The sequence below is a fragment of the Schistocerca piceifrons genome, chromosome 2 (genome assembly GCF_021461385.2).
Source record: "Schistocerca piceifrons isolate TAMUIC-IGC-003096 chromosome 2, iqSchPice1.1, whole genome shotgun sequence".
NCBI lineage: Eukaryota > Metazoa > Arthropoda > Insecta > Orthoptera > Acrididae > Schistocerca > Schistocerca piceifrons.
In genome coordinates, this window is record NC_060139.1 from 14338892 (window position 1) to 14365005 (window position 26114).

The window sequence follows — 26114 nt, forward strand, 5'->3', positions numbered from 1 at the left end:
TATTTGTTGGTGACTAATCCACCAGCAAATAATTTTCTTTGGATTTATACAGTGATCTTCAGAAATACAAACATGTACATGTATGTATAAACAGCAGAGGATGGGCCGGCCGCTGGTGGCCGAGCGGTTCTAGGCGCTTCAGTCCGGAACCGCGCGACTGCGACGGTCTCAGGTTCTAATCCTGCCTCGCGCATGGATGTGTGTGATGTCCTTAGGTTAGTTGGGTTTAAGTAGTTCTCAGTTCTAGGGACTGATGACCTCAGATATTAAGTCCCATAGTGCTCAGAGCCATTTGAACCAACCAGAGGATGGGCACAAACAGCTCGAAACCGGCCGTATGACTAATAAGTTGTTATTTTTCTAACCCCTACAAAGAACAACTACGGATTTCAACAGCGTTCATTAGGGATAAATCCGCAAACTGGTTTGAATCAAACAGCTTTTCTGAAAAGTAAAAAAAATTCGAGATTACATATGAAGTGACATGCAGGTAGGACCACTTGCTATTTACTCGCAACCACCGGTTTTCGGTTACATTTGATCGCAACGCCTGAAATATAATCACATTGGGGCAAGCTTCTATGAAACAGGAAAGACACATAAAACAATTAGAAGTGCCATGCCTTCACGAATAAATCAGCCATTTCGCACCATGACTTAGCTTGATTCGTTCAGTATCTCATTTTCGTAGATTCGATGTTCAGAAAATCTTACGCCATTACTCACTGTTCTTCAACTGACCGTTCCTCTGATTTGACACACACATTAACCTCTCTGGGCATAACACCTACACAAAAGCAGATACATGTACAAGGTAATTTACATATTTTAGGTAACAAGATGGTATTGAGTACAGAAAAAGAACACCCAGCTGCTCATGTAGTGTCAGCGACTTCTTCCATATTAGGGTCGTTGCATTACTCTGTGTTATGCGTTTTGGTGATTGCAAATTAAAGGTCGTGAAGGACAAGGGTGACAGGGATAATAATCCAGATAAATCATAATTACATTATTTCTCCGTCACGAGCCACCGGAAGCCATCGGTCCCTTATACCAAAACACACGGGAAATATCCCTCAACAAGCTACGAAACTTTATTGCTGTACTTTTGTGTTCGTCCTTTGTTCGTATTATAACGGTTGATGTGAATCATGTCGATTGTCCGCATGATCTGTCGCAACAACATTTGTCCAATAAGCGCACAAGGTCGTCTCCCGTCGGTCCCCCAGAATTAATTCAAAAAACTTCTCCGTGAAGAATCTCTACGACTGAATACGGAACCAAGGCTCAAGTGATGGGGGCGCGACGTAACGTAGGCGTTTGATGGTTCTTGTGACGAACTCCAGAGCAGTTCTCCTCGCTGGGTCTGGGTGGGGTAAACACAACAGGCCAGGGGCGAGCGCCAGTAAACAGGAGCGATGCGTTACTTGTAAACACTGGCCTGCCGCGTGCCAGAACACCCTCTCCGCCACAAACACTGTGTTTTCACACTCATCACACACACACACACACACACACACACACACACACACACACACATACACTGAACACAGTGAACGGACACGACGCAGACCGTGGAGCAAAACGAGGCCTGTCCTAATTTTCGTTTTGCACCACTTGACGTTCCATCTCTGGCTTCATTATTTATATTAGAATATGTTTTAAAAAGACCAAAGTCGATAGAACAACGAAAATTTTTCTGCTCATGGACTGAAATTAAACAAACAATTTCCATACTTACCGGGTCACTGTCTCTATTCGCAACTATTTCGCGGGTTGGAAGACCTCTAAAGGCTCTGACGAAATTGTAAGAAACATGATCTGTAGAAGGAATATTGTTGTTAAGACTCGCGGTAGGAGGCCATTTATCTGAAGTACTTGGGTTTAACGAATTGACCTATGTTCCGTGGTTCGATTAGGTTGAAATAATTTATATTATTATGTAGCATTAAGAATAATATTACAGTAGAAGCCGCCTATTAAGGCAAAATACATTAAACTACACGGTCCACCTCTTATCTTCGACGTCAACGTACAGTAACAACTCATAGACGGTAGGTGGCAACATTTGCAGTGGAGCGTATATAAAGTGTTTGAGGGGGACGCGGAAAGCAGTGCACTACTCGTTCTCGTAATGCGGAAACGGAACGATTTATCTGATGTCTGAAAGGACGTGGTCATTGGCTTTAAGGCGAAGGGTACAAGATCTTTAAAACGGTTAAGTTTGTGTTCGTGTGCTGCCATGGTTAAAGTATACCTTTCATGGCAAAATGGCGCTATGTGAGTTCGTTAAGTAATATGTATGTAATTCCCACTTAAGGGTAGCGCTGGACGACAATCAATTATCATGCTGTTTTTTTCTCTCTCTTTCTCCTTAAAAGCTTCTCGTACTTACACTGTGTTTCTTCTTCCTCTTTTCTGTCCACTTCTTTCCTGTTTTCTTATTTTTCCTGTGTATTTTTTCTTGTCTGTTCTGCCTTCTGTGAAGCTTTTCAGTTTCTTGAGGTCTTCCATGGTTTCCTTTCTCCACTGGTTATCACTGTATTAGTCGTCAGTACTTTAAAACCCTCCAGGTTAGCCGAGCGCGCTAAAGCGCTGCTTCCTGGACTCGGGTAGGCGCGCCGGCCCCGGGTCGAATCCGCCCTGCGGATTAACGACGAGGGCCGGTGTGCCGGCCAGCCTGGATGTGGTTTTTAGGCGGTTTTCCACATCCCGCTAGGTGAATACCGGGCTGGTCCCCATGTACCACCTCAGTTACACGGCTCGCAGACATCTGAACACTTTCGCACTATTCCATTACACTAGTCGCAGACAGTTGGGGTACACTGATTCCTTCCCGGGGGGGTACGGGATGGGGGCAGGAAGGGCATCCGGCCACCCCTTCAACTAAAATTGCCACATCCGATTAACCATGCCGACCCTGCGCATCCGCGGGAAAAACGGCACAAACAAAAGAAAGAAGGAAAGTCGTTACTACTTTAAAAATCTTCGTGGTCACTCTGGTTTCATTCATCCTACGTACGTGTCCGTAGAACTTTGCCCTTCTTTTCCTGATGTTATTCGTAATCGTCTCTGTCTGCTCGTACAGATTTTTCGGTCTCTTTATCCAAATCCCCTGTTTCTGAGCCGGCCCATAGCTATTTCTGAGTATCTTCCTCTCTTTTTTCCCCATCTCCTTGATTTTCGTACTTCGCTTGATTGCTGTTGTTTCCCAGGCGTAAAAAGCCTCTAGTAAGACTAATGTATTGCAGTGTCTTAATTCGGTACTGATGGACACATTTCTCTTTTTGTAGTTTTGTGATCCTTTATACAGGATGTCTCTCCTAAGAGTGGTCACTCGCATTTTCCCTGACGCTTCGGTGGATATTTGCAGTTTATTTTACAATGTGCTGACGGAGCTCATCGCGTGTTTAATTCAAGCCCTCTATCAACGGGAACTTTCGGTTGTATTCCTTACAAACAAACATATTTTTAAAGTGGAATTTTACGTTTCCATTCTGTATAGCGGTCCCATATTAGTCTACAGGGAAATCTGTTTTATCTGTAAGTATTAACGGCGACAGTAAAACACGAAGAATGAGTAGTAGATCAGTAGCGACTGAGTAGCGCTCCTGTATGTTGGTAGCAGTCATCGTGGGTTAATGCGGTGGTGTTGCTGCTCGAGGACTGGTTGTCGTCCGTGTTTTACCATCACTGTTCATACATATCGATAAAACGAAAATCGCAGTAGACTAATTTGGTCCCGCTGTATCTAATGGGCGCGTAAAATTCGGCTTTAAAAATCATTTTGTTGGTAGTGTGAAACAAACCGATCCCTTCCCGTTGACATTGGGCGTCACATGGAGCACATGAGCAGCATTATTTGTCTGGACTGACTCCAGTTATACGCTGCAAAACCGAAATCGAAAATATCTGCCGAAACACTAGAGAAAATGCGCCTGACGTCTGTTAGGAGGGAACACCCATATACGAGGGGCGTTTGAAAAGTCCGTGCAATGTCCCTAAGATGGCACCACCGGCGCGTGTCGAGGTCATGTTTAGTTAGTAACATCTTTGGAAAGAACGCTCACCACGTTTCAGCCATATTGGTCTATTTCTTTGTGTTTGGCATTCATGTGAATCAAGGCAGTCGAGTGATTGTCAAAAAATGGACGAAACAGACTTTCGTGTGGTGGTTAAACATTACTTGATGAAAGGCGAAACGCCTCAGGAGACTAATGAGAAGCTTGATAAACATTGCGGTGACTCTGCACCTTCGATTAGAATAGTTTATAAGTGGTTTAAAAAATTTTCGGAGCTGCCATATGGGCACAAGTGATGCTGAACGTTCTGGACGCCCCGTGGCGGTTAGGATTCCATAAATCATTGATAAAATCCATGATATGGTGGTGGGTGACAGAAGAGTTAAAGTGCGTGAGATTGTTAGTGCTGTGGGCATCTCGAATGAAGGAGTACGTAATATTTTGCATAAACATTTGGACATGAGAAAGTCATCCGCAAGATGGGTTCCGTGATTGCTCAAGCTTGACCAAAAACGGAATCATGTGAAGTGTTGCAAGGTTGGTTTGCAGCTGTTCATGAATAATCCGCTGCACTTTCTCTGTGGATGAAACATGGATACATTACTATACTCCTGAGACCAAACAACAATCTAAACAATGCTTTACCAAGGGAGAAACTGCACCAAAAAAGGCGAAGACCATTCCTTCGGCCGGAAAGGATATGGCGTCTGTCTTTTGGAATTCGGGATAATCCTTAGCGACTATCTGAAAAGGGGTATAACTATTACAAGTGCATATTATTCATCGCTAATGGACCGTTTGAAAACCGAGCGGCAAGAAAAACGCCGGCGATTGGGCAGCAAAAAAGTCATTTTCCATCACGACAGTGCACCAGCACACATCTCAGCAGCTGTAGTCGCAAAATTAATGGAAGTAGGATTCCACCTCTTTCACATCCCTCCTATTCTCCAGATTTGGCTCCGTCGGACTACTAGTTTTTCTCCAATTTGAAGAAATGGGTGGCGGGACAAAAATTTTATTCAAACGAGGAGGTGATTGCAGCAACTAACAGATATTTTGCACACTTGGATAATTCCTATAATTCGGAAGGGATCAACAAATTAGAACAGCGTTGGACGAAGTGCATAAGACTAAAAGGAGACTATGTCGAAAAATAAAAAAGGTTTACCCCAAACACGTAAGTAGTTTTTATTTTTGCACGGACTTTTCAAATGCCCCTCGTATACAGGATGTTACAAAAAGGTACGGCCAAACTTTCAGGAAACATTCCTCACACAGAAATAAAGAAAAGATGTTACGTGGACATGTGTCCGGAAACGCTTAATTTCCATGTTAGAGCTCATTTTAGTTTCGTCAGTATGTACTGTACTTCCTCGATTCACCGCCAGTTGGCCCAATTGAAGGAAGGTAATGTTGACTTCGGTGCTTGTGTTGACATGCGACTCATTGCTCTACAGTACGAGCATCAAGCACATCAGTACGTAGCATCAGCAGGTTAGTGTTCATCAGGAACGTGGTTTTGGAGTCAGTGCAATGTTTACAAATGCGGAGTTGGCACATGCCCATTTGATGTATGGATTAGCACGGGGCAATAGCCGTGGCGCGGTACGTTTGTATCGAGACAGATTTCCAGAACGAAGGTGTCCCGACAGGAAGACGTTCGAAGCAATTGATCGGCCCCTTAGGGAGCACGCCATTCTCCAGGGCTGCATCAGCGCATCAGGGATTCCATGCGACGGAGGGTGAATGCATGTATCCTCGCTAATGGAGGACATTTTGAACAATTACTGTAACAAAGTGTTTGAAGTCACGCTGGTACGTTCTGTTGCTGTGTGGTTCCATTCCATGATTAATGTGATTTGAAGAGAAGTAATAAAATGAGCTCTAACATGGAAAGTAAGCGATTCCGGACACATGTCCACATAACATATTTTCTTTCTTTGTGTGTGAGGAATGTTTCCTGAAAGTTTGGCCGAACCTGTTTGTAACACCCTGTATATAATTACTGGATCTAGTGAAGACACAAGCAGAAATCTGTCACTAATGTAATCTAAAATAATTTTTCATTTCAGTTTGTTTCAAAGCGTACATTTCTTTCACTATAAGGATTTCCGTAAGCGCAGTCGCCCTTCCACAGCTGTTGTTAACGGTAAGCACCAAGACTTGAGTATAGCTACAGTTTAACTTCCAGTGGGCAGTTATCCTCCGACGCAGACCTCCTACATAATTCTTTTCCCTCCCTGTGTGTGTTCTTTGTTCTCGTAGCAGCCGCAAAGGAGCCATCATCGTCCTCCCTCGACTCGTCTTCCTCTTGTTGCAAACAGCGAAATCTATGGCAATGGCGTAATTGCGCTTGTTCTCTAAAATTTAACGCTAATGAAAAAGAGTAACTCGCGGCCCATTACCAGTTTAACTGTTATTTGTTCTCGCAGTGCCTCTGAAATAAGTTGCCCGTAATTGCCCAAAGCGTGCGCTTGGCAGCGAAGGAGCCGGCCAGTACTCGGCGAAGGGCGCCGCTGAAATTGCCGGCAGTCTGGCGGCCGCTGAGGCTGAGTACCCCTAATGGCGGCCGCTTTGTCGTCTGCCGGCCTCGCGTCGCCGCCGCTACGCGCCGCGTACATCACAGGCCGATGCCACGCCTCCGAGGTCTGACACGTAGGTCGCCGCCGTACGCTGATGTACATTTACCACATCTTCATATACATTCAGCGAGGTACTGCAGAGTGCATGGGGGAGGAAACCTACCGATTGGCGAATAGTGCACGTCATCCCCATTTTCAAGGCCTACAGGCTGAGTGCCCTTCGTTATCCGTGTGTATATTTATAGCAGTTATTTACAAGCCCATCTTCTCCTACGCCCTCTCTGCCCATCTCCTCGTCACTCATCACCCCTGTCCACCTTCTCCACCCTCAACTCTCTATCTATATCACCCCAACTCTCTTTCCATTTCCTCCTTCCATTCTCGCTGTCCATCACCTTCTCCCGCTCTCCCTCTCTCTCCATGTCTTCCTTCCCCTCGCACAGTCCCTTTCCTTCCTCTGTCGATCTTCTCCTCGTCCTATCTCTGACCACCTCCTTCTCCACCCTATCACTTTAAAACTCTTCCTTCACCTTCTCTGTCTATCCATATCTCCTAAGCCCTTCTCTTTTCTCGTTATCACCCCTAACACAATAAGAGGTTCCTCGTTCTTACGCCCTCGCTCGCCCCCCCCCCCCCCCCCTCTCACATACAGTATTTACAGATATTACGTAATATGTGTACCAAGTTTGGCTGAAATCTATCGAGAGGTTGAAGAGCATCTTCTTACACGAGCCGTTTCTCACATATTTGTACACGAATTTCACCTATATCTCTACGAGATTGTCCTCCACTTTCGTTTTCATGCATCTCAATGTTTATGACGTCAAAAAAAATGGTTCAAATGGCTCTGAGCACTATGGGACTTAACATCTATGGTCATCAGTCCCCTAGAACTTAGAACTACTTAAACCTAACTAACCTAAGGACAGCACACAACACCCAGTCATCACGAGGCAGAGAAAATCCCTGACCCCGCCGGGAATCGAACCCGGGAACCTGGGCGTGGGAAGCGAGAACGCTACCGCACGACCACGAGCTCCGGACTTTATGATGTCATATTAGCAGATATCTGTGTCCTGCAATGATGATTAGAGGTACTTCCAGTGGTATATGTGGAAACTGTCTGGGTAATGTGTTACGAAAATAACATGTGCACCAGATTTGTTTGAAATCGATCCAGAGGTTGAGAAGCAGAATTTAACCAAACCTTTGCGCGTGTTCGCATGTCACACGTATTTTACGTATTTTTAACATACTTGTAAACCAATTTCATATGCCCATATCTCCTGAAGTTTTTTGTTGTACAACGATGATTACAAATGTATTCAGTGGTGTATGTGGATACTGTCTCTGAAACATTTTGCGAAAAGAAATAGTAACAAAGAAGTACTAAATTAGAACGTCATGCCTGCTGCGGCATTTTTATTGCATGAACAGTAAGAATGTAGTAAGCTAGAAACACTTTGTGGGAGCTGTCAGCGAGCGAAAGACTCGTAACTGTTTGAAAGTACGTGTAAAGTGTACTGCAAGTCATTAAGTGATCTCATTCTCAAATAATGGACGAATACAGTCTGGCTATTACCGCGTAGTTATCTACGCTTATTTTTCCGCCCCCTATCCCCACCTTCCCATGCGGTAGGTGGATCTTTCCAGAAAGTAAGTGATATGTGTACCAACTTTGGTTGAAAACGACACACTGCTTTAGGAAAAAGATTTGGGACATACATACTCATGTTAATGCGGTGTTCCTTTACTTCGGCAAGGCATTCGGTGCAGTGCCGCACTGTCGTTTAGGAAACAAAATGCGACCTTATCGAGTGTCAGGTCAGATGTGTGACTGGCTATAGAATGGGATGGACAAAGATATGGAAACACCAAAACAACGCAGTACTGTGCCTACTACGGTACAGGAAAATCGGTGGCGTTCACAACAGTTTCTAATCGCCTCGGAATGGAAAAGTATGGTTTTGAGGGGAATATTATGCCGTTATTCCTACAAAATATTGGCACGTTCAGGCAACGATGATGGAGGGTGATACCGACCATGCGCTCTGCTTTCCAATCCAGTCCACAAAGGCTTGTGAAAAGATTTGCTCACTCTGGTAGCCAGAGGACATACGAAAGTTCCTCCTCGTGCTCACAGAAACAGTCACCTCTATTTCCTGTACCAAAATTTTACTTGTTGAGAGTACCCCATTAAAAAGCAATACCGAAGTTTAAAACTTTAGAAAGCATTGTGCAATTGGAGCACAGCGGTCGGTATAAAGTTGAGAGTACCCCATTAAAAAGCAATACCGAAGTTTAAAATTTTAGAAAGCATTGTGCAATTGGAGCACAGCGGTCGGTATAAAGTGATAAAAATCTAATAAAAACAGTCTTTATCTCGCTTTCAGAGTTTTTTATTTCTTAGCAAAGGGTTTAGATGCTTTCCTTAGCCGATATTCACGCTTTACCTCGCCACTATGGTTCCTCTTGGCTGCAGACGGAGCGAGATCCGTAGAAGTAAGGTTGTAAGCAGTGACAACTTCACATCTAGCGATCTCGCTCCGTCTGCCGCCACTAACAGCCATTATGGCGCGCAAAGGGCCGAAACCGGTTGCTAACAAATATTAAATTCTGAAAACGCGATCGAGACTGTTTTTATGTGATTTTTAGCAATACTGAAGGATCTGTCGAACGTGGGTCTTGTACGACACTTTCATCGTGAGTGACCTACAATTCCCGACGATTTTCCAAATGAATTTCGGTCTGACATTTGTCGTTCCCACGATTAGTCCAACGTGTTTCTACCACTTCAAATCGCTCTCTATGCTACTAGCATACGTTTCATGGATGTGGCTGTTCCACTGATTGTTCTTCTAATCTTACTCATACAACAACGGGTATATTCGCATATTCCACCCTAATGGTAGAAAAAAGATCTCGCTAATCAGTGGAAGAAGAAATCAAAGCGTGTGCGTTTATTGATCCTTATCCTTGAGACATCAAGTCCGCATCTATTGTAACAATGGAAAACTGCATTTACTGTACGAAAGTATGAGAAACTACCCTATGGTTACCGTTTTTTAAAATAAATGCCAAATTTCATTTGAATTACGAAAGTTAATAAAAACCGATCTATCTCTACAATTTAATGGAAACCACTTTCTTTTACTTTTTGCCAAACTAAACAGGTATCCATTTGTCTGAAGTATAAACAACACTCAAAAGCTACGCAATTATAAGACAATATAAAGCTATGGTATAGAACACTTAACAGTTCATAACAGTATTGTCGCAGACAAAGCAGAGGCGGGACTAACAAATGGCACAGTCAATATGGTATAGAACACTAACAGTTCGGAACAGTAAAGTCGCAGACAAAGGAGAGGCGGGTCTAACAAATGGCACAGTTAATAACGAGACAAAACGGGTGTAGAGACTGACCTACAACACGTCTGCGCGTGCCCTTTCACATCTCTGGATTCTCAACGCAAGCAACGAATCCCATACGGCAGGCATAGAGAGTCAGTACAGCTTCGCGAGTAGTCGCCTCTATACGATGTCGCCCACTCTTTCTGGCGGATCACAGATTCACTAATACTTCTCTGATTCCAGCCACCACAGCCTTAGAGCGATAAGTACGGAATAGCTGACGTAGAAAACTGTTGAAACAAGCTACAGTATAGGCTCTCGCGGCCGATACGAACTTCACTTAAAACTTACAGGCTGACAAGCCGAGATCGATATGTATAACTTTCCCCTGAAGTTTCGTGTCCGGCTGCGAAATACTCGTCATGTGTGAAGCAGCGAACTGCAATCAGAATTCGACGGAGCACAGGATATATTAGCGATGCAGAGGAAACCACAGTCCATCACGTGACGCCGGCCAAGAGACCACGTCTGGTGGTACCAACATTCTCGATCGAAAGTAAATGATCATTATTCCTTCGAAGCAAAGAGAATATCCACATTTTCACTAATTTTACTCCTTCCTCTTTTCTATTAAAATTATTACGTAGTGTATAAATCTCAATAGCCTCCCTATCATGCACGCAAGATAATACGATGTTTTCGATATGACGCTCGCCTCACTGAATTTTATTTCATGATTACTCTCTTGGCATACATGTTCTACTATGACTGATTTATCCTTATCTCCCAGGTGGTAATTACCCAACCCTTCTTTTCGTAACGCCCACATACACCCGGTGTAGCCACAGGATGTCGGATTACCTTTTCCCATTCATAAATACTGTTTTAGGTTCCTGGTGAATCATAGCCGGCGACACGTGATGGACTGTGTTGCCCTCTACACTGCCCATATATCCGGCGCTCCTTTGAGTTCTGAGTGCAGTTAGGCGCTTAACTCTCGAGGATGCCTCCCGCAGATGGGCACGAAATGACCACCTCTGTCAGCCTGGAAATTTTAAGTGGACTATTGTAAGAGCCGCTTCTGACAACAGTTTCACACTTGGAAGAATAACTGTAAACGCTACCACAACCGATAAGAACTGAACAATGAGCATCAACAGGAAAAAGAGTACTGACCGTTTGCGACACAAGTAAAATGGCCCACATCTCCGTAAATATTTGTTTCTGGACATACGTTTGTAAGAGTCTTTATTTTTGCGTATATACCATGCAATAAAATCGGAGATCATACACACACGCACACACACACAGACACAGAGAGAGAGAGAGAGAGAGAGAAACGCTTCCATGACACCTAATCTGACCGGTGGCCATTCGAAAACTTCCTGTGCCGGCTTGGCCTGGCTGGACCATTAGCTGGTGCTCTGCCAGCTGCACACGGCAGAACGGACCAGACAAGTGCTAAGCGGACAGTGGAGAGGCCGGAGGATATGGTAATGCGGCACCACCTCCCCGCTTATCTGCAGCGCCAGGCGGACGCAGCGCGCCGCCGCCGTCTGCTCGCCTGCCCTCGCTGTCCCCTGGGAGTGCCCCTGTACGTATGCCTCCCCCACTGCACGCCGGGCCAGCTGGCCGCGTGGCTATCAGGGGCTCCCAAATCTCTCGCCTCCAAGTGCCTCGTTCACAGAAAGCGCTTCCGTGTATCTTCTCTCACTTTTCCAACAGTTTCATTTTCGGCAGCTAATAATACGCTGGCACGAATATACAGTGCTACTTCATTGTCCATTTATCGTCCGCTGCGAACTATGAGTTTTCTAGTCTCCGTACGTAAAGATCTTCAGCAGACTTTCAAGACGATTTTTATGTTTACTTCTGAAAACAGCATTCAGTTTCCCAATTAATGAAATCGAAGCTATTTGTACCCCGCTGCTCATTTCTTCAAACATCCATCTGCTTGTTACAGTTGTCACGTGGATAAAAATTCCAGAACTATTTCAATAACTTCATCAGTAAATTATGAAATGTTTTCGCAAACTGCGAACACGTTTATACAGTAGCGGATCGGGACGCGATCCCGGATTTCCCGCTTATTACGAGCAGGTCCGACCAATGCCTCCATATGTCCTAGTGTCTTGCATTCATGTCCGATGGAATGTTGCATGGAACTAAATAGATACCGTAAAATACAAACACTGCGCTACTGCATTTCATGCCAAAGCAAGGAAACCTGATGAGAATAACATCATATCACCCTATGCGGGATCTCTTGTTTGAGATAAGGTATCATCTTTTCTAAGTCCTCCTCCTTCTCAGTTTTCAATCTGGCTGTTAGTTCAAGCTGGGGTAGATCTAAGCCTTTTATGGTTTCCATCTTCACATCTTTTTTGAATACATTCGTTCGCGTGCACGTTTCAACCATCACTGAATGTTTTTTTGTAAACACTTTTCCTGAGTTGGGTTTGGAAACTTTGAGCCAAACGGCCTTGGCAATTTCTAACTTTTTTGTGATGAGGTGTTCTTAAGCTACTTTGGAGACATTATAAAAATCATCACCGTTCATCATACTGATTAGAAAAGGAGTTTTGCTATTTGCATTACACAAAACTCTCACAAGATAGAACGAAACTTCACATTTTTCTACTCTTTTTCTTTTTTCAATTAGAGAAAAGTCTCGCCTACAGAGATGACATACTTTTGGTGAACTTCGTCAAAGAAATCATTACAGACCAACTATATCCACAGGAACAATGCCATTTGATATTTGTCGTGGCCGCAGTTGTTGCCAGACCACACTATTAACTTATTTTTCTGGGTAATTTTACTTTTAATCCCCCTTAACACACAGCTCGCTATTTCATTGTCTCCCCTGCAACTCATGCCCTCGTGCCAAAGAATCACAAAACCTTTATTATTATCTGCCATATGAATCCCCAATAGTAAGAAGAAAGTTGAAGTAAATAATACATTTGGCAGTGCGACAATGTTGGCAAAGTAAAACTTGTTGTAAATCTATGGATACTGTGCATGTGGTAGAATGTACATGATCACACTTCATCCCTTCTTAGATTTTTGAGCGCGTCTATGATGAAATTCTAGTGAAGTACGATGTACAGCTCTATTGGTTGTGTCATTCAACATTTTACTTTTAAGCAGATCACATGTGTTACAGGTATCTTTCCTTGGGTCGCGAAATCTGTGTTTGCGAAAATGTTATTTCAATACTTTTTTTTAGTACAAATATCTAATGTTCGCGTTTGGATAAAGCGTAACAAAAGCCTCATACATTCTTCTGTAATTTAAATCTTGGCTTAAAAATAGAAGGGAGCTTTTAGCCCTTGTGTAATGGTTTCCGTCCTTGGGGAGACTTTTGATGTGCTCAACAAAGTGTTTTACATCAGCAGCTGTATATTTCCTTTCTTTGTTCTTATTTCCCCCACGTTCAATGTATGTAACATCACCACTCTTTTTTTTACTTTTACCAATGTTTCCACTCTTCACCTGGTAATTTTGTGTATTTCCAGAAAGGTTTTTTTTTCAAAACTTGAAAATGACCACTTTCGTCTTTAGGAACTCTCCTCGGTTTCTTCGTAAGAACCATGAAGCTTTCTTCTAACTTTGCATACACTTATGTTTCCCATCAAATAAGATTTTTCCTTAACATTATCACCTAGTTCATAGAACTGATTGAATATGTTTAATTTGTGTTCCAATGCAATTTCTCTATACTAATAGCAGCACCGGCATGAAACCTACAACAAACAAACACGGGAATTAGAGGCATAAAGTGATTTGTAACTGCCACGAATAACCTGTTTGTTTGCTGCTCTGCACAGTTAGTAGGTCTACTATAGTCCAGGAACCAAGAGAAACATAATCTAACATAGGTTAGCTTAAAACGCCACAAAAAAATCATAATCACGCGAAGTTCTTCAAAAAAGAATACCTTTAATAAGTAATATGTTGTTTTGAGTGAAAGGGTTTGGCATCTCAGACTCTTAATGTAAATGGTACATGCTGATCGATTCTTGTAGAAATTCATGTGCCTTAATTTCCAAAATTGGTCTTTTTTTCTCATATAACGTTCCAAAAGTAACGTAAATAGTCTGGAAAAACTAACACAATTTCTCTGTGCATTTAAAAATTGAAACCGATTGTCCTAACAACTCATTTGAATTCAATCTGTTACACCTGCATTTTCCTACGTAGATAAACAAAAGCTCTTTGCAAAATATGCTCATCACTGATCACGCTACACCAAGTAACTGTTATTCTCAATTCGTTACAAAACTTTTTTTTTTCAGTTACATCCTTTCCTTGTTTATAGCACAAACCGATGTACCATACATTAACATACAAATTTCCTCGTATTTCCCAAGATACATTCTGCAAACGTCTCGCTGAAAAATTCTTGATTCTCAGTTTTTCAAAAGCACACATTGTTCTAAAAACCTTGCATGGCACATTTCTCAGATTCCGTTCTCTTCAAGAGGTTTCATAGCGTTAATGAGCGAGAACACAGAATACCCGACCCCCCCCCCCCCCCCCCTTCAGAACTGCTGCAGTTTCTTGGCACTTATGTTACTTGGCTCAGGAAACTGAAAAACATATCACACATCCCAGTGCTTTCAAAATAAATTCACTCAAATTATAGACGGCACCTACCCAAAAACACCTCACCCGCGTTTCACACACAGTTCGGCACGTATCAGATAGCCCGCATTTCCTTAACGATGTAATTGTCTGCTGGATTTTTCTCCATTCTCTCTAACATAAACTATGTCCAGGTTTTTGAGTCTTCTGACTGGTTTGATGCGGCCCGCCACGAATTCCTCTCCTGTGCCAACCTCTTCATCTCAGAGTGGCACTTGCAGCCTATGACCTCAATTATCTGCTGGATGTATTGCAGTCTCTGTCTTCGTCTACAGTTTTTGCCCTCTAGAGATCCCTCTAGTACCATGGAACTCAGTCCCTGACATCTTAAGAGATGTACTATCATCCTGTCCCTTCTCCTTGTCAGTGTTTTCCAGATACTCCTTTCCTCTCGGATTCTGAGCATAACCTCCTCATTCCTTACCTTATCAGCCCACCTAATTTTCAACGTTCGCCTGTGGCATCGCATCTCAAACGCTTCGATTCTCTTCTGTTCCGGTTCTCCCACAGTCCATGTTTAACTACAATACAATGATGTGCTCCAAACTACATTCTCAGAAATTTCTTCCTCAAATTGAAGCCTATGTTTGACACCAGTAGATTTCTCTTGGCCACGAATGCCCTTTCTGCCAGTGCTAGTGTGCTTTTGATGTCCACCTTGCTCCGAACCTTTGCCTAGGTAGCAGCATTCCTTAACTTCATCTTCTTCGTGACCATCAGTCCCGATGTTAAGTTTCTCGCTGTTCTGATTTCTGCTACTTCTCATTACTTTCGTCTTTTTTTTCGATTTACTCTCAATCCATATTCTGTTCTCATTAGATTTCCCACTCCATTCATCAGATCATGTAATGCTTCTTCACTTTCACTCAGGATAGCAATGTCATCACCTAATCGTATCACTGATACCCTTTAACCTTGAATTTTAATTCCACTGCTGAACCTTTATTTTATTTCCATCATTGCTTCTTCGATGTACAGATTGAACAATGGGGGCGAAAGAGTACATCTCTGTGCAGTATTAGGGTTTAATCACACGAGATGGTTAGTTGCGGAGAACAGGCTCGGTTTAGTGAAGCATGGGGAGGGAAATCCTTTTCAAACTAACCATTTAGGCATTTTATTCGACGCTATGACTTTTTGTAAAGCGCTAGGAAGCCATTTACTTCTTTCTGTTTGGAGGGGATGTAGATCAAAAACAAAGTGCTCGGGTTAGGAAGGATGTGACACAGGGTTGCAGTCTTTTTCTCCTATTGTTCAGCGTAGTACCAATGACAGAAATAAAAGATAAGATCACAATTGGGATTAAAATCCATAGTGAAGGAATATCAGTACCAAGATTTGCTAATGACTTTGGTATCTTCACTGAAAGCGAGGGAGAGTTGCAGGTCACACTGAAGGGAATGTACTGTCCTATGAGCACAGAATTTGGAGAGAGAGTAAACCGGAGGAACTGAGACACGAGATTACTGGTAAACTTATTTCAAAATAGTCGTCAACGAAGTAAACGAAGTTAAAGAATTCTGCTACCTGGGAAGCGAAATAACGTTTGAAAGACGAAGTAAGGAAGACATAAAAAGCAGACCAGCACAGGAAATGAGGCCATTTACGACCAACAGAACTCTACTAGTATCGAACACTGGCCTTAATTTGAGGAAGAAAAGAGATTATACTTCCGGAGCACAGTGTTGTATGGAAACGAATAATGGACAGTGTGTAAATCGGAAGCGAATTGAAGCGTGGTGCTAGGCAAGACAGAAATTTTAATATATCAAACAGCTGAGGACGTTGAGATTAACAGGTTGGCACTTAAAGAGTAAACCGTGGCGGTCGGCATCAAACCAGTCACAAGAATGATCACTCGAATTAGAAATATGAACACTTCTGTAATTGTTCATAACGTTCTACATACATTCGGCAGATACTTCAACTTCTGACAACGTAATGTTCAGTTTGTCTATAGTGTTCGGAATTTAGACATCACTTACTACTTCGCCACTCGAACTGTCGCCTTATGGCTCTACCTCATTCCTTGCTAACACTACTGAGGCTGTCCTGAGAGAAGAGACCACTGGGTCTAAGATTCAAATGGTTCAAATAGCTCTGAGCACTATGCGACTTAACTTCTGAGGTCATCAGTCGCCTAGAACTTAGAACTAATTAAATCTAATTAACTTAAGGACATCACACACATCCATGCCCGAGGCAGGATTCGAACCTGCGGCCGTAGCGGTCGCTCGGCTCCAGACTGGGTCTAAGAGAAAGGATATTGCGATAAATTTGGATTACCCACGAGTTCAGAGGTTTCAGTGTGGGAGGAACGCTTCACTAGTTAAAGCTACGAATCACTCCAGATTGCGTTCTGCCTGCGAAAGCAATGGATCCGTATTCAGATCGCTACCCATTACACAATTTTAGCTTGTCATTGTAATTTTCAGGCACACTTCTGTTCTGTCGCTTTTACCCATCTCTCTTGCCCCCCTCCCCTTTCTATTACCCGTCATCTGTTCGTATCAGTAACACCGAATACTCATGAAACAAGACAGTACAATCATTGAAGATGGTCCGGACACTTTACCACGTCGTTGTGTTGTTATACAGTACAACGTTTCGGACACAGTTACAAATGGCTTTCATCATAGTAGTGTGTTTACGAGGCCGCGTTGGAAATGAAGACCTCCGAATTTTATATTTATTTCTCAGCACGGTCACTTTGCTGATGAACCTTTTTTTTCACAATGAGAGATCAGTTTGTTGATACCGACACGGTAGAATGTTTGACTTCGTTGACGCAGCCACGACATCGTCTCTGCTTGCACCGCTTCATCAACGTCACAGTGATGTCCTCGAAGGTTCTGGGAACAGATGAAAATCGGATGGGGCCAAGTCGAGACTGTATGGGGGGTGACTGATGACAGTGATTTTGCAAAAACAGACATAATGTCCTATGGGATAACAGCACCAATGATTTTATAATGTTACTTAAAATCCGTCTTGATCGCAAATTTTTTTTTTTATTATTCATGTGACCGGTTTCGGTTCATTCAGAACCATCTTCAGATCTGTAAAAATAATTATACTAATTTACTATTTCACGAAAGCAAATCTTTTTCATCCTATCTAATCAACATCAAATGTACCAGAACGTACCTGATATATCAGTTACAGGAGTAACCCGTCCAATCCAGCAACTTTCACATGTTACGTCACATAAAATTGGTTGGCAGACTGCACGTCATTTATATTAATTATAACACTATTACCGACAGGCGGCGTCTGGTACATTTGTTACATTCCATTTGCACATACTGTATTCAGTAGATCTTTTTTATATTTAAAATATTTAATTAAAATATGTAGATGTCAAAGCTAAAATCTGTTCTTGTCAGGATTAAAAAACAGTAAAATTATCATTTTTATACGATCTAAAAGTCATAGAGCGATTTATATATCTATGGTGCTGGTGTGAACTTGTTTTCTTCTACGGTCTGCTTCCGTGGTTCCTGCCACTTTGGTGTTGTGCCGCGGTCCGCTCAGTCGTCTGCTGTCCATCGCCGCGGGCAAGAGGGCCGCACAGGAGGGCCCCGTCAACGACGCCAGGCGTTGCACGCGTCTTCCGGCTTCTCCACCGCGCACCATCTCTCATCCCTCGGCCTGGATCTCCATACGCAACAGTTGTCATCTTAGTAGGTCGTCATAAATGCTAAAATAGGCGTTATGATTGAATTCTCTTTGTTCGTTGAGGATTAAATCCGGATCTTTATTTTTGTGGGTGTATATTTCGATCTCTTCTAAAATGTTAAGAAACCGTCCCTTGTGAGCTCTATGCAGGATGTCTAAGTTGTTTTCAATATTCGTGACTGAGTGCTTTGTCGCAGCCATATGCGCCCCAAAAGCTGTTTTGTTTTGAGAGTAGGTGTGCTCCCTGAATCTGGTTTCAAAGTTCCTACCAGTCTGCCCTATATATTGTTTACAGCAGTCATTACATTTGATTTTATATACACCTGAATCCTGAAATTTATTCCTACTATTACATATTCTATGCCGGAGCTTCAATTTAAAAAAAGAATTGCGATCAAGACGGATTTTAAGTAACATGATGACAGTGAACCCAAGGCATCGGTTTGTTGCAGGTGTCGCAGGGCTCGTGTGCGGTCGGGCATTGTCGTGCTGAAGGAGTGGGAGCCCCATGTGTGGACGAACTCTGCTGGTTCGAAACCCGATTACAGCAAGCTGTTTCTCATGCACCGGCGTAGTTACATTACACACAGCCATGTTACACGCTACAATTCTCAGCCCTCTAATGGTAGATGATTGCAAACATGTAGACGTGAAGAACAAAGACGTTGTATGTTAATAACGTTTATTTTACTTAAAAATCCTTAAGAGTTTTCACATAAAAAATTCGAAGGCATTACCTTTCAGCACATCCTTGTACTTCAGCATCAACACTGGCGAGAACATTGGTCTATATAACGAAAGGATGAAACGATCATATGCACGAAAAAGTTTTATTGACGACAACAACAGTAATGAAACCTTAGGCTCGTACTAATCTGTGTCAAATCTTCACTGATCCGTTACGTCATTTATTTTGGTGATGACAGCACACCGTACGTATTCACTGGAAAATGGTCATTGATCTTGTTTCCCCTACTTCCATAGATAATTTTTCATAAGTCTATCCTGATATCAGTCCAGGTTACAAGGTCAAAGCTGGACATATGAAACCTTGTCTCGTGGAATTCGCGGTCAAAAGATCTGCAATCAAAGGCATTCCACCATTTCTGCGCCTGCACACCACTTTCTGAGAATTTCATTCTCAGGATGTCAGATGCCACACAGACTAACATCACTCGAATTCACTCGCAGCGCGGATTAGCCGAGCGGTCTAGGCGCTGCAGTCATGTACTGTGCGACTGGTCCCGGCGGAGATTCGAGTTCTCCCTCGGGCATGGGTGTGTGTGTTTGTCCTTAGGATAATTTAGATTAAGTAGTGTGTAAGCTTAGGGACTGATGACTTTAGCAGTTAAGTCCCATAGATTTGACAAACATTTTTTTTTTTTTTTTTTTTTTTTTTTAATTCACTCGCAGCAGTAAGGAGGTTCTCGACTACGTGCTAGATTTCAGACGCTGTTGCAACATCTGAAGATAAACTTGGTTACAATTTTGAAACGCCTTGCGTCAAATAAGTAACTCTTTCAGACCCTCTGGCTACTATTGTGTACCTTAGCTTTTACTGTCTTAGCTGCAACAGAAGTATTTTTTCCCAATGGAAACCTGAGGTACACATTTGTGAAAGTTCAACCTTTCCATGATGCGCAAGTGCTGCCAACTATTGGGCATCACTATGAAAATATCAGCAAGTCAGTTTAGCGGTGCGCTGCATCTTGTGGCTACCAGTACACACACATGTGGTCGGTTCGCTATGTTTCCCTGTATAACTGAGTATGTAACTGTTATTTTGCATTGAATGGTCGCTTTACTACTTATTACATTCGAAAATATTTCGTAATCAGTTATTTTAGTCCATAAAATGAAGCCAAGTGTTCAAATTATGTTTTGAAAGCGGGTATATATTTTTGATTAAAAAATCACCTACTACAATTATCACAGGAATGAAAATTGTCCTTCCTCCAGAAAAAATTCAGGTCTGAAACGTTTAAGTAAGAAGCTGCTCCTAAGTGGCAGGTAACAGTCTGCTTGATACTATCATTATTGTTTGGTCGCTATGAAAAACGGTCAGTTAGATTACTTGTGATATTTTTTTCTTATTTTCCCAAAAAATCTGCATCTTAGAGCTATGTGTGTGCCGCTTACTTATTGTGACTGTGTCTTTGAGGGTCAGGCTGCTTTCGGTTAGTTGTTTGGACCTGACTCAATAGAGTCCATCTTCTGTCTGCGTGTAGTCTACGTAGGTAGATAAATATACAAAACTAAATCATCAGCCACCTATTAGAAATCAGCCGCTTCCATTTTTAATATCTGCGTTATTGTGTTAGTACTATTAGTTAAAAGTTTTAAAGAATTAGTTGTTTATGGCATGTGCTATTGTTAACACCTTAAACCGTCCTCACACGGAACACGAAAGCGAACGTGGACATGGACCTGGACCAGTTTTGTGACGTAACAACGTAAACAATTCACGTTGCGCAGCATACCCAAACGTGAAATACAGAAACGGACGCTTCGAAAACTTTATGCGTGAACAGGAACGTTGCCAATCAGATGTAAGATGGGTTTCCGTGTCACAAGCACACCTTAGAAGACACCATATTCAACACTGACAATTGTAGTTTAAGCACGTATTTGGTGTGTTTTATTTTACAAATTATCTACTGTGATTATATGCTGATTCAAAGCAATAGAAGACTGAGGAACTTTCGGAGGTGCTTTGATTCTAGAATTACTTGTTACAACAAAATAATTGGAAACAATGTACTGGTAGTAAGTATTTCGTATTGTAACTATAGAAGTACGTCTCCTCAAGGACCGGTGCACTGAAGATTTGTAAAAAAACACATCATTTCTGGATGATTTTGTTGTAATTAAGAATCAGTGACATAATGGCGGTTGAATCCTTTCGGACTTTGTAAGATCAGACGCCAGACTCAGATAACATTTGTCAACAGCAGTGTAGCGGATACACTCGCGGACTGTGCCTGTCGGCATTCGGCTTGCCGGAATCTGGTTTTTTTTTTTTCTTCATTTGACGTTTTTAAGGTTCTGGAGCTTCCTCTTCAGGAGTGAGTTAATTTTATTTAGTGAATGTGGCCAGGTGACATGGACAAACGAATTGCAACATCTCTTATCTATGCCACCGGTTCAGTACAGACTAGTATATGAACATAAATGACGTATGCATTTTAACAGAGTTCGCGTAGCTGCTTTAGAAGCCTGCTTTTTTCGTAAGTAACTGTGTGATTGAACGCCCGACGCAGTCGACAACTCCTGCTGGAGAGCACTGCGTTCCCAAATGACGACGAGGAGCAGTACGTTCTTGAGTGTGCACCAACCGCGATGGAAACCACATTTGGTGTTGAGAAACACATCCCGTGTGAGGACGTCATTAGCAGCTCTTTCAAAAGTAGTGTCACTCGCGCTACATTACCGAAACCGTTTGCTCCATTACGTATCGTCTACGACAGGGAATTGTGTGAGTGAGAGGCACAAATTACATAGTATTAGCACAGCCACCCGTTCACCCACCGTCCCAGCCCCCTTGGTTTGGTTACATTACCTCACACTGATATTGGCGTGGCGGCATAATGATGGGCCCAGAAGATATCGTCCCGCCTGCCATCTGAAAAGTACATAAAATATGCGAATCTGAGTTCTCAAGTCACAACATAGTAGGGCAGTGGGAGAAGAAACATAGTTTTCGAGAAAATTATCTTGATTATCAACGCTGAACCGATCTGTAGACTATGTATTGTATATGTAAGAAAATCTTTCACATAAATGAAACTTGGCAATGAAATTGCTCTAAACCATTTATGGGTGTCCATGAGATTAATAGTAAAATATTTTGTGAAATTAGAATAAACTGTAACCTGAACGACAAAAAATACTGTAATACGAAATATTAATTGCATTCATTTATTGAATATACGTTTCTTAACATTTTATCTATTTATATTAGATATTTCTTTGTAATAAATATTTTATATTGTAATGCTCTGTTCAGAATCAACAAAAATTCAGCTAATGTTAGAAAATACACTGTTTAACTCAATGAAATATTAATCATTTTCAAAAAGACTTCTTGGATAGAAAACGCCTAATCCAGTGCCCTCACATCCAAAATATATCAACTGATAAGGCAGCCATAAGTCATAATTTGGAGGAAACGACCAACTTTGAAAGAAATTCTGTATTCGGACGGTGGTTTTTTTTTGTTTTTTGTTCTTATAGAAAACTGGAGAGTCCAAAATTTAGCTCCCAAAGTGACTGTAACGGGAAGTTTACATCGGTGTGCTATGAAGATGAATTGGTGGTAGGCATGTTAAGACAGATGAACGAAAAAGTGCCAAACAGGGAAATGCTAACGATTAAAAACTGGATTGCAGTTTCTATCTCATCACTAACAACACGACGATTATGAACGAGCACATGAATGAAGAAAGAAATCTGGAACCATCTATGCCTGGTACTAAAATAAGCAATTTTGAAAGTATCTCTGAAATTCAGTTACGATAAGACTAAAGTAATGTAGAATTAATACACCGAAATAAAAACATTACAAACTGACACCGAAGAAATTGTTGTTCTTTTTTTCCTTTTTTTGCATGGACGAAATGAAGAAAATAACTGGACGGGCGTTTAAAGAGAACAAAATTGGCTAGGAGTGCTTTTGGTAAGCAGGCTTCGAAAAGGCTGCTGCCAGTATGTCCTTATTGGTTAGTTTACACTCAGTGTGTTATGAAAAGGGGATGGTGATGGGCAGGTTGTGGCAGCCAATAAAAATCTTTGCTGAATTGTAAGAGAAGAGAAAAGACAGAATCGATTACCAAATGCAGTGTGGATACACGATATTAGCGAACATACAAGGACCATCGTCAACGGCCTTGCCGCGTTGGATACACAGGTTTCCGTCAGATCACCGAAGATAAAGAGCGTCGGGCGTGGCCGGTGCTTGAATGGGAGACCATCCCGGCTCCCGCCCGATGTTTGCACCTTTCCCTTCGTCTTAAAAGCAAAAGAGAGGAAAGGTGGTGGTACAAAGTTGCTTATCACGTTTCTTTGCGCTAATGTCCTGGATTAATATTTAAACCTCTCCACAATGTGTCATAAAATAACAAACGACACTGTTGACAACGATATATCAGTCGGATGGGAACGTTAAGCTGGGTGTTTCCCTTTGCGCCTCTGGAGAGGAGCAGGCTGGGTCGCGGCAACACGTTTCACCCACTCCCTGCCCCTCATCCTACGAATCCAGTATTAAACTCTAGTCTACACGCACTCTACCGTCATCCACACAACACAGAGGCACCTCTGAAATTTCAAAATACCTCAGAGGAAAACAGCAATGAACGGCAATGCAGGATTCCAGCTTTTACTCCCCCAAGCTTCATACCCTGACAATGCGATCACTTTCTGACAGGACCATCAGGGACTCCAGAGCATTTAGAAATGTAGTCGAGCCCTTCATTCAGCATTTCCTAGATCGCAGTTAAATGCTGCCGCCGAAATTGATACACTTTTGTGGTAACGATTAAAAACTGAGACGCACTTTCTGCTACTTTTATAATCAGTAACATGGTATTTATGACAACTTATACCGCCGGCCGGAGTGGCTGAGCGGTTCTAGGCGCTACAGTCTGGAACCGCGCGACTGCTACGGTCGCAGGTTCGAATCCTACCTCGGGCATGGATGTGTGTGATGTCCTTAGGTTAGTTAGGTTTAAGTAGTTCTAAGTTCTAGGGGACTGATGACCTCAGAAGTTAAGTCCAATAGTGCTCAGAGCCATTTGAACAACTGATACCGATACGAATCAAATGATACACAACGTCGAGGAATAAAATCTGGAAACATCTGTGCTTGTTGCGACAGGTGACGGGATAAGCATGTGAGCTGGGCCGGGTTTGGGAGAACAATAACCTCGGCGGAAGCCAGTCCGTGCCTGAAATGGAAAGTTAGCGCAGAGGCGTGATCCGAATGTATACGGCACTACGACACGGGCCTGAGGTGTACTAACGCGAGTGAGCATCTTAGCAGAGACAGTCCACTAAGAGAACGAGACAAGTGGGGGTGATAAAACTTGAGGGCGAGTCTAAAGGTCGTGCGATACTTACTGCTGGGTGGGCTCAACCGCCAAAATTGGAAAAAGTTTCTTTTATTTCCAACCACTGGCCAGCATTTCACTGTGCGGAATGAGTTTTGTGCGTTTGATTTTATTTTGTATAGGTTACTGTAACGAGAAGGTATAAACTGTTTTACTGTGTTTGCTTTCTTGACGATGAGGACGAAAGAGAAAGGGGAGGGGGCAACTTGGTGCGGGCTCATGACCCACTTCTCTCGAACAATACCAGCACATCAACAGTGCCACACGCCTTCGCAACATGAGATACAGTACCGAAGTTAGGTATTAAATCCAGGACACTGGCGAAAAGTCTTCTGATTACAACTTCATTACTTCTCCTTCCTTTGCCGGTCTAATAATGGTCTAAAACGTACTTCATCACTGCTATTTAACTTGGTCAAGTTCATCACGAGACATGTATTTGAATTCTGGACTTCAGTCATTTTGAATCATAAGAATGAGATTAATAACAGTGCACCGTAAACACACTAAACTCCAGCACGTAGCATATGTTCGGAAAGTTGGCTAAATCGGGCTCTGCTCCATCATCTCTCAACGACGAACGCTCATAACTTCTACGAGATTTAAGGTCAAGATTATGCAAGCGATAGAGGCTAATAGACTACATACATCGAGATAAGGAACCAATGTTCTAAAATGTATATATAATTTTCCACTGATATATACAACTTACCCATTATAGCAACAGTTTGTCCAAAGCGACGACCACCCGTCTCGAGGCATACGTTGTAAATAACCTACTGACTCTGGGATCAAAATCATTTTGATTCATTTGTTGCACACAGTTTTTTTTATTTTTTTTTAAGAAAGGAGTGTAATGCTCCTCCAACAGGAGTCTCCACACTAAATAATTCCAACTCCTTGTAAGTTGGAAAGTTTAGCTATTGGTGGGTCCAGAAAATTATCTTTGCTAATAGGAACAAAAGGGTACAGCTCTCATCATTTTCTATGGTTTCCTCCTAGAACGTTGACTCTTGTATTGTCAACCATGTGGTAACATATTCATTGATCTCGTCATTGTTGCTACATTTTTGACTACCAAGAAACATTTTCAAGTGCAAAAAAAGATGAATGTCACTGTGGGCAAGATCAAAACTGTGCCGATCGTGGTCAAAGCTACTGCAGCTGAAACCCAAAGTCCTGTCGGAGTTGTCACGTTCTGTAAGCAGTGTGAGAGCGGGCATCGTCACGAACCAAAATAATACCGTTTGTGATCCTCGGGCGGTGCTTAATCCGTTTCGCGCCAAGCCGTTTCCTAAAGGTCTCGTAGTAAACATTTGCACTGATTTTTTACAATTCGCGGTAGAAAATGCTACTGTTGAATGCCATGTCTATCCCAAAGGACTGTGTACATACCTTTCCGAGCTATGAAGATTTCCTTGACTTCTGTCTTTACTGGTAGCGCAGTGTACCTCTGTTCCACTGACTATCGTTTCGACCGATGCCTTTCGTAAGCAACTCATGTCTTCTCCCTGGTATCTATCTTGGTTAGAAAATTATAACCATCTTTGTTGTAACATATCAAAAAGTCAAATTGTGTTGGTCTGTAAGAGGTTATGGCACTCAACGAGCTCGCAGCTTTAAAAACTTCAAAACTAAACTAAACTCCTCCGGAGCAGGTCATGAAGGCCCAACGGTACCGACCGGCCGCCGTATCATCCTCAGTCATAGGCGCCGCTGGATGA

At 42.5% G+C, this 26114-nt stretch overlaps 1 protein-coding gene across 1 annotated transcript in view; it reads right to left on the minus strand.

Annotated features, from left to right (window-relative positions):
- Positions 1 to 26114, minus strand: part of LOC124776221 — a 709169-nt gene that overhangs the window by 116554 nt on the left and 566501 nt on the right. The window contains exon 2 of the mRNA XM_047251076.1: positions 21846 to 21908. Coding sequence (XP_047107032.1) covers positions 21846 to 21908 — 63 coding nt within the window. The remainder of the gene's footprint in view (positions 1 to 21845; positions 21909 to 26114) is intronic.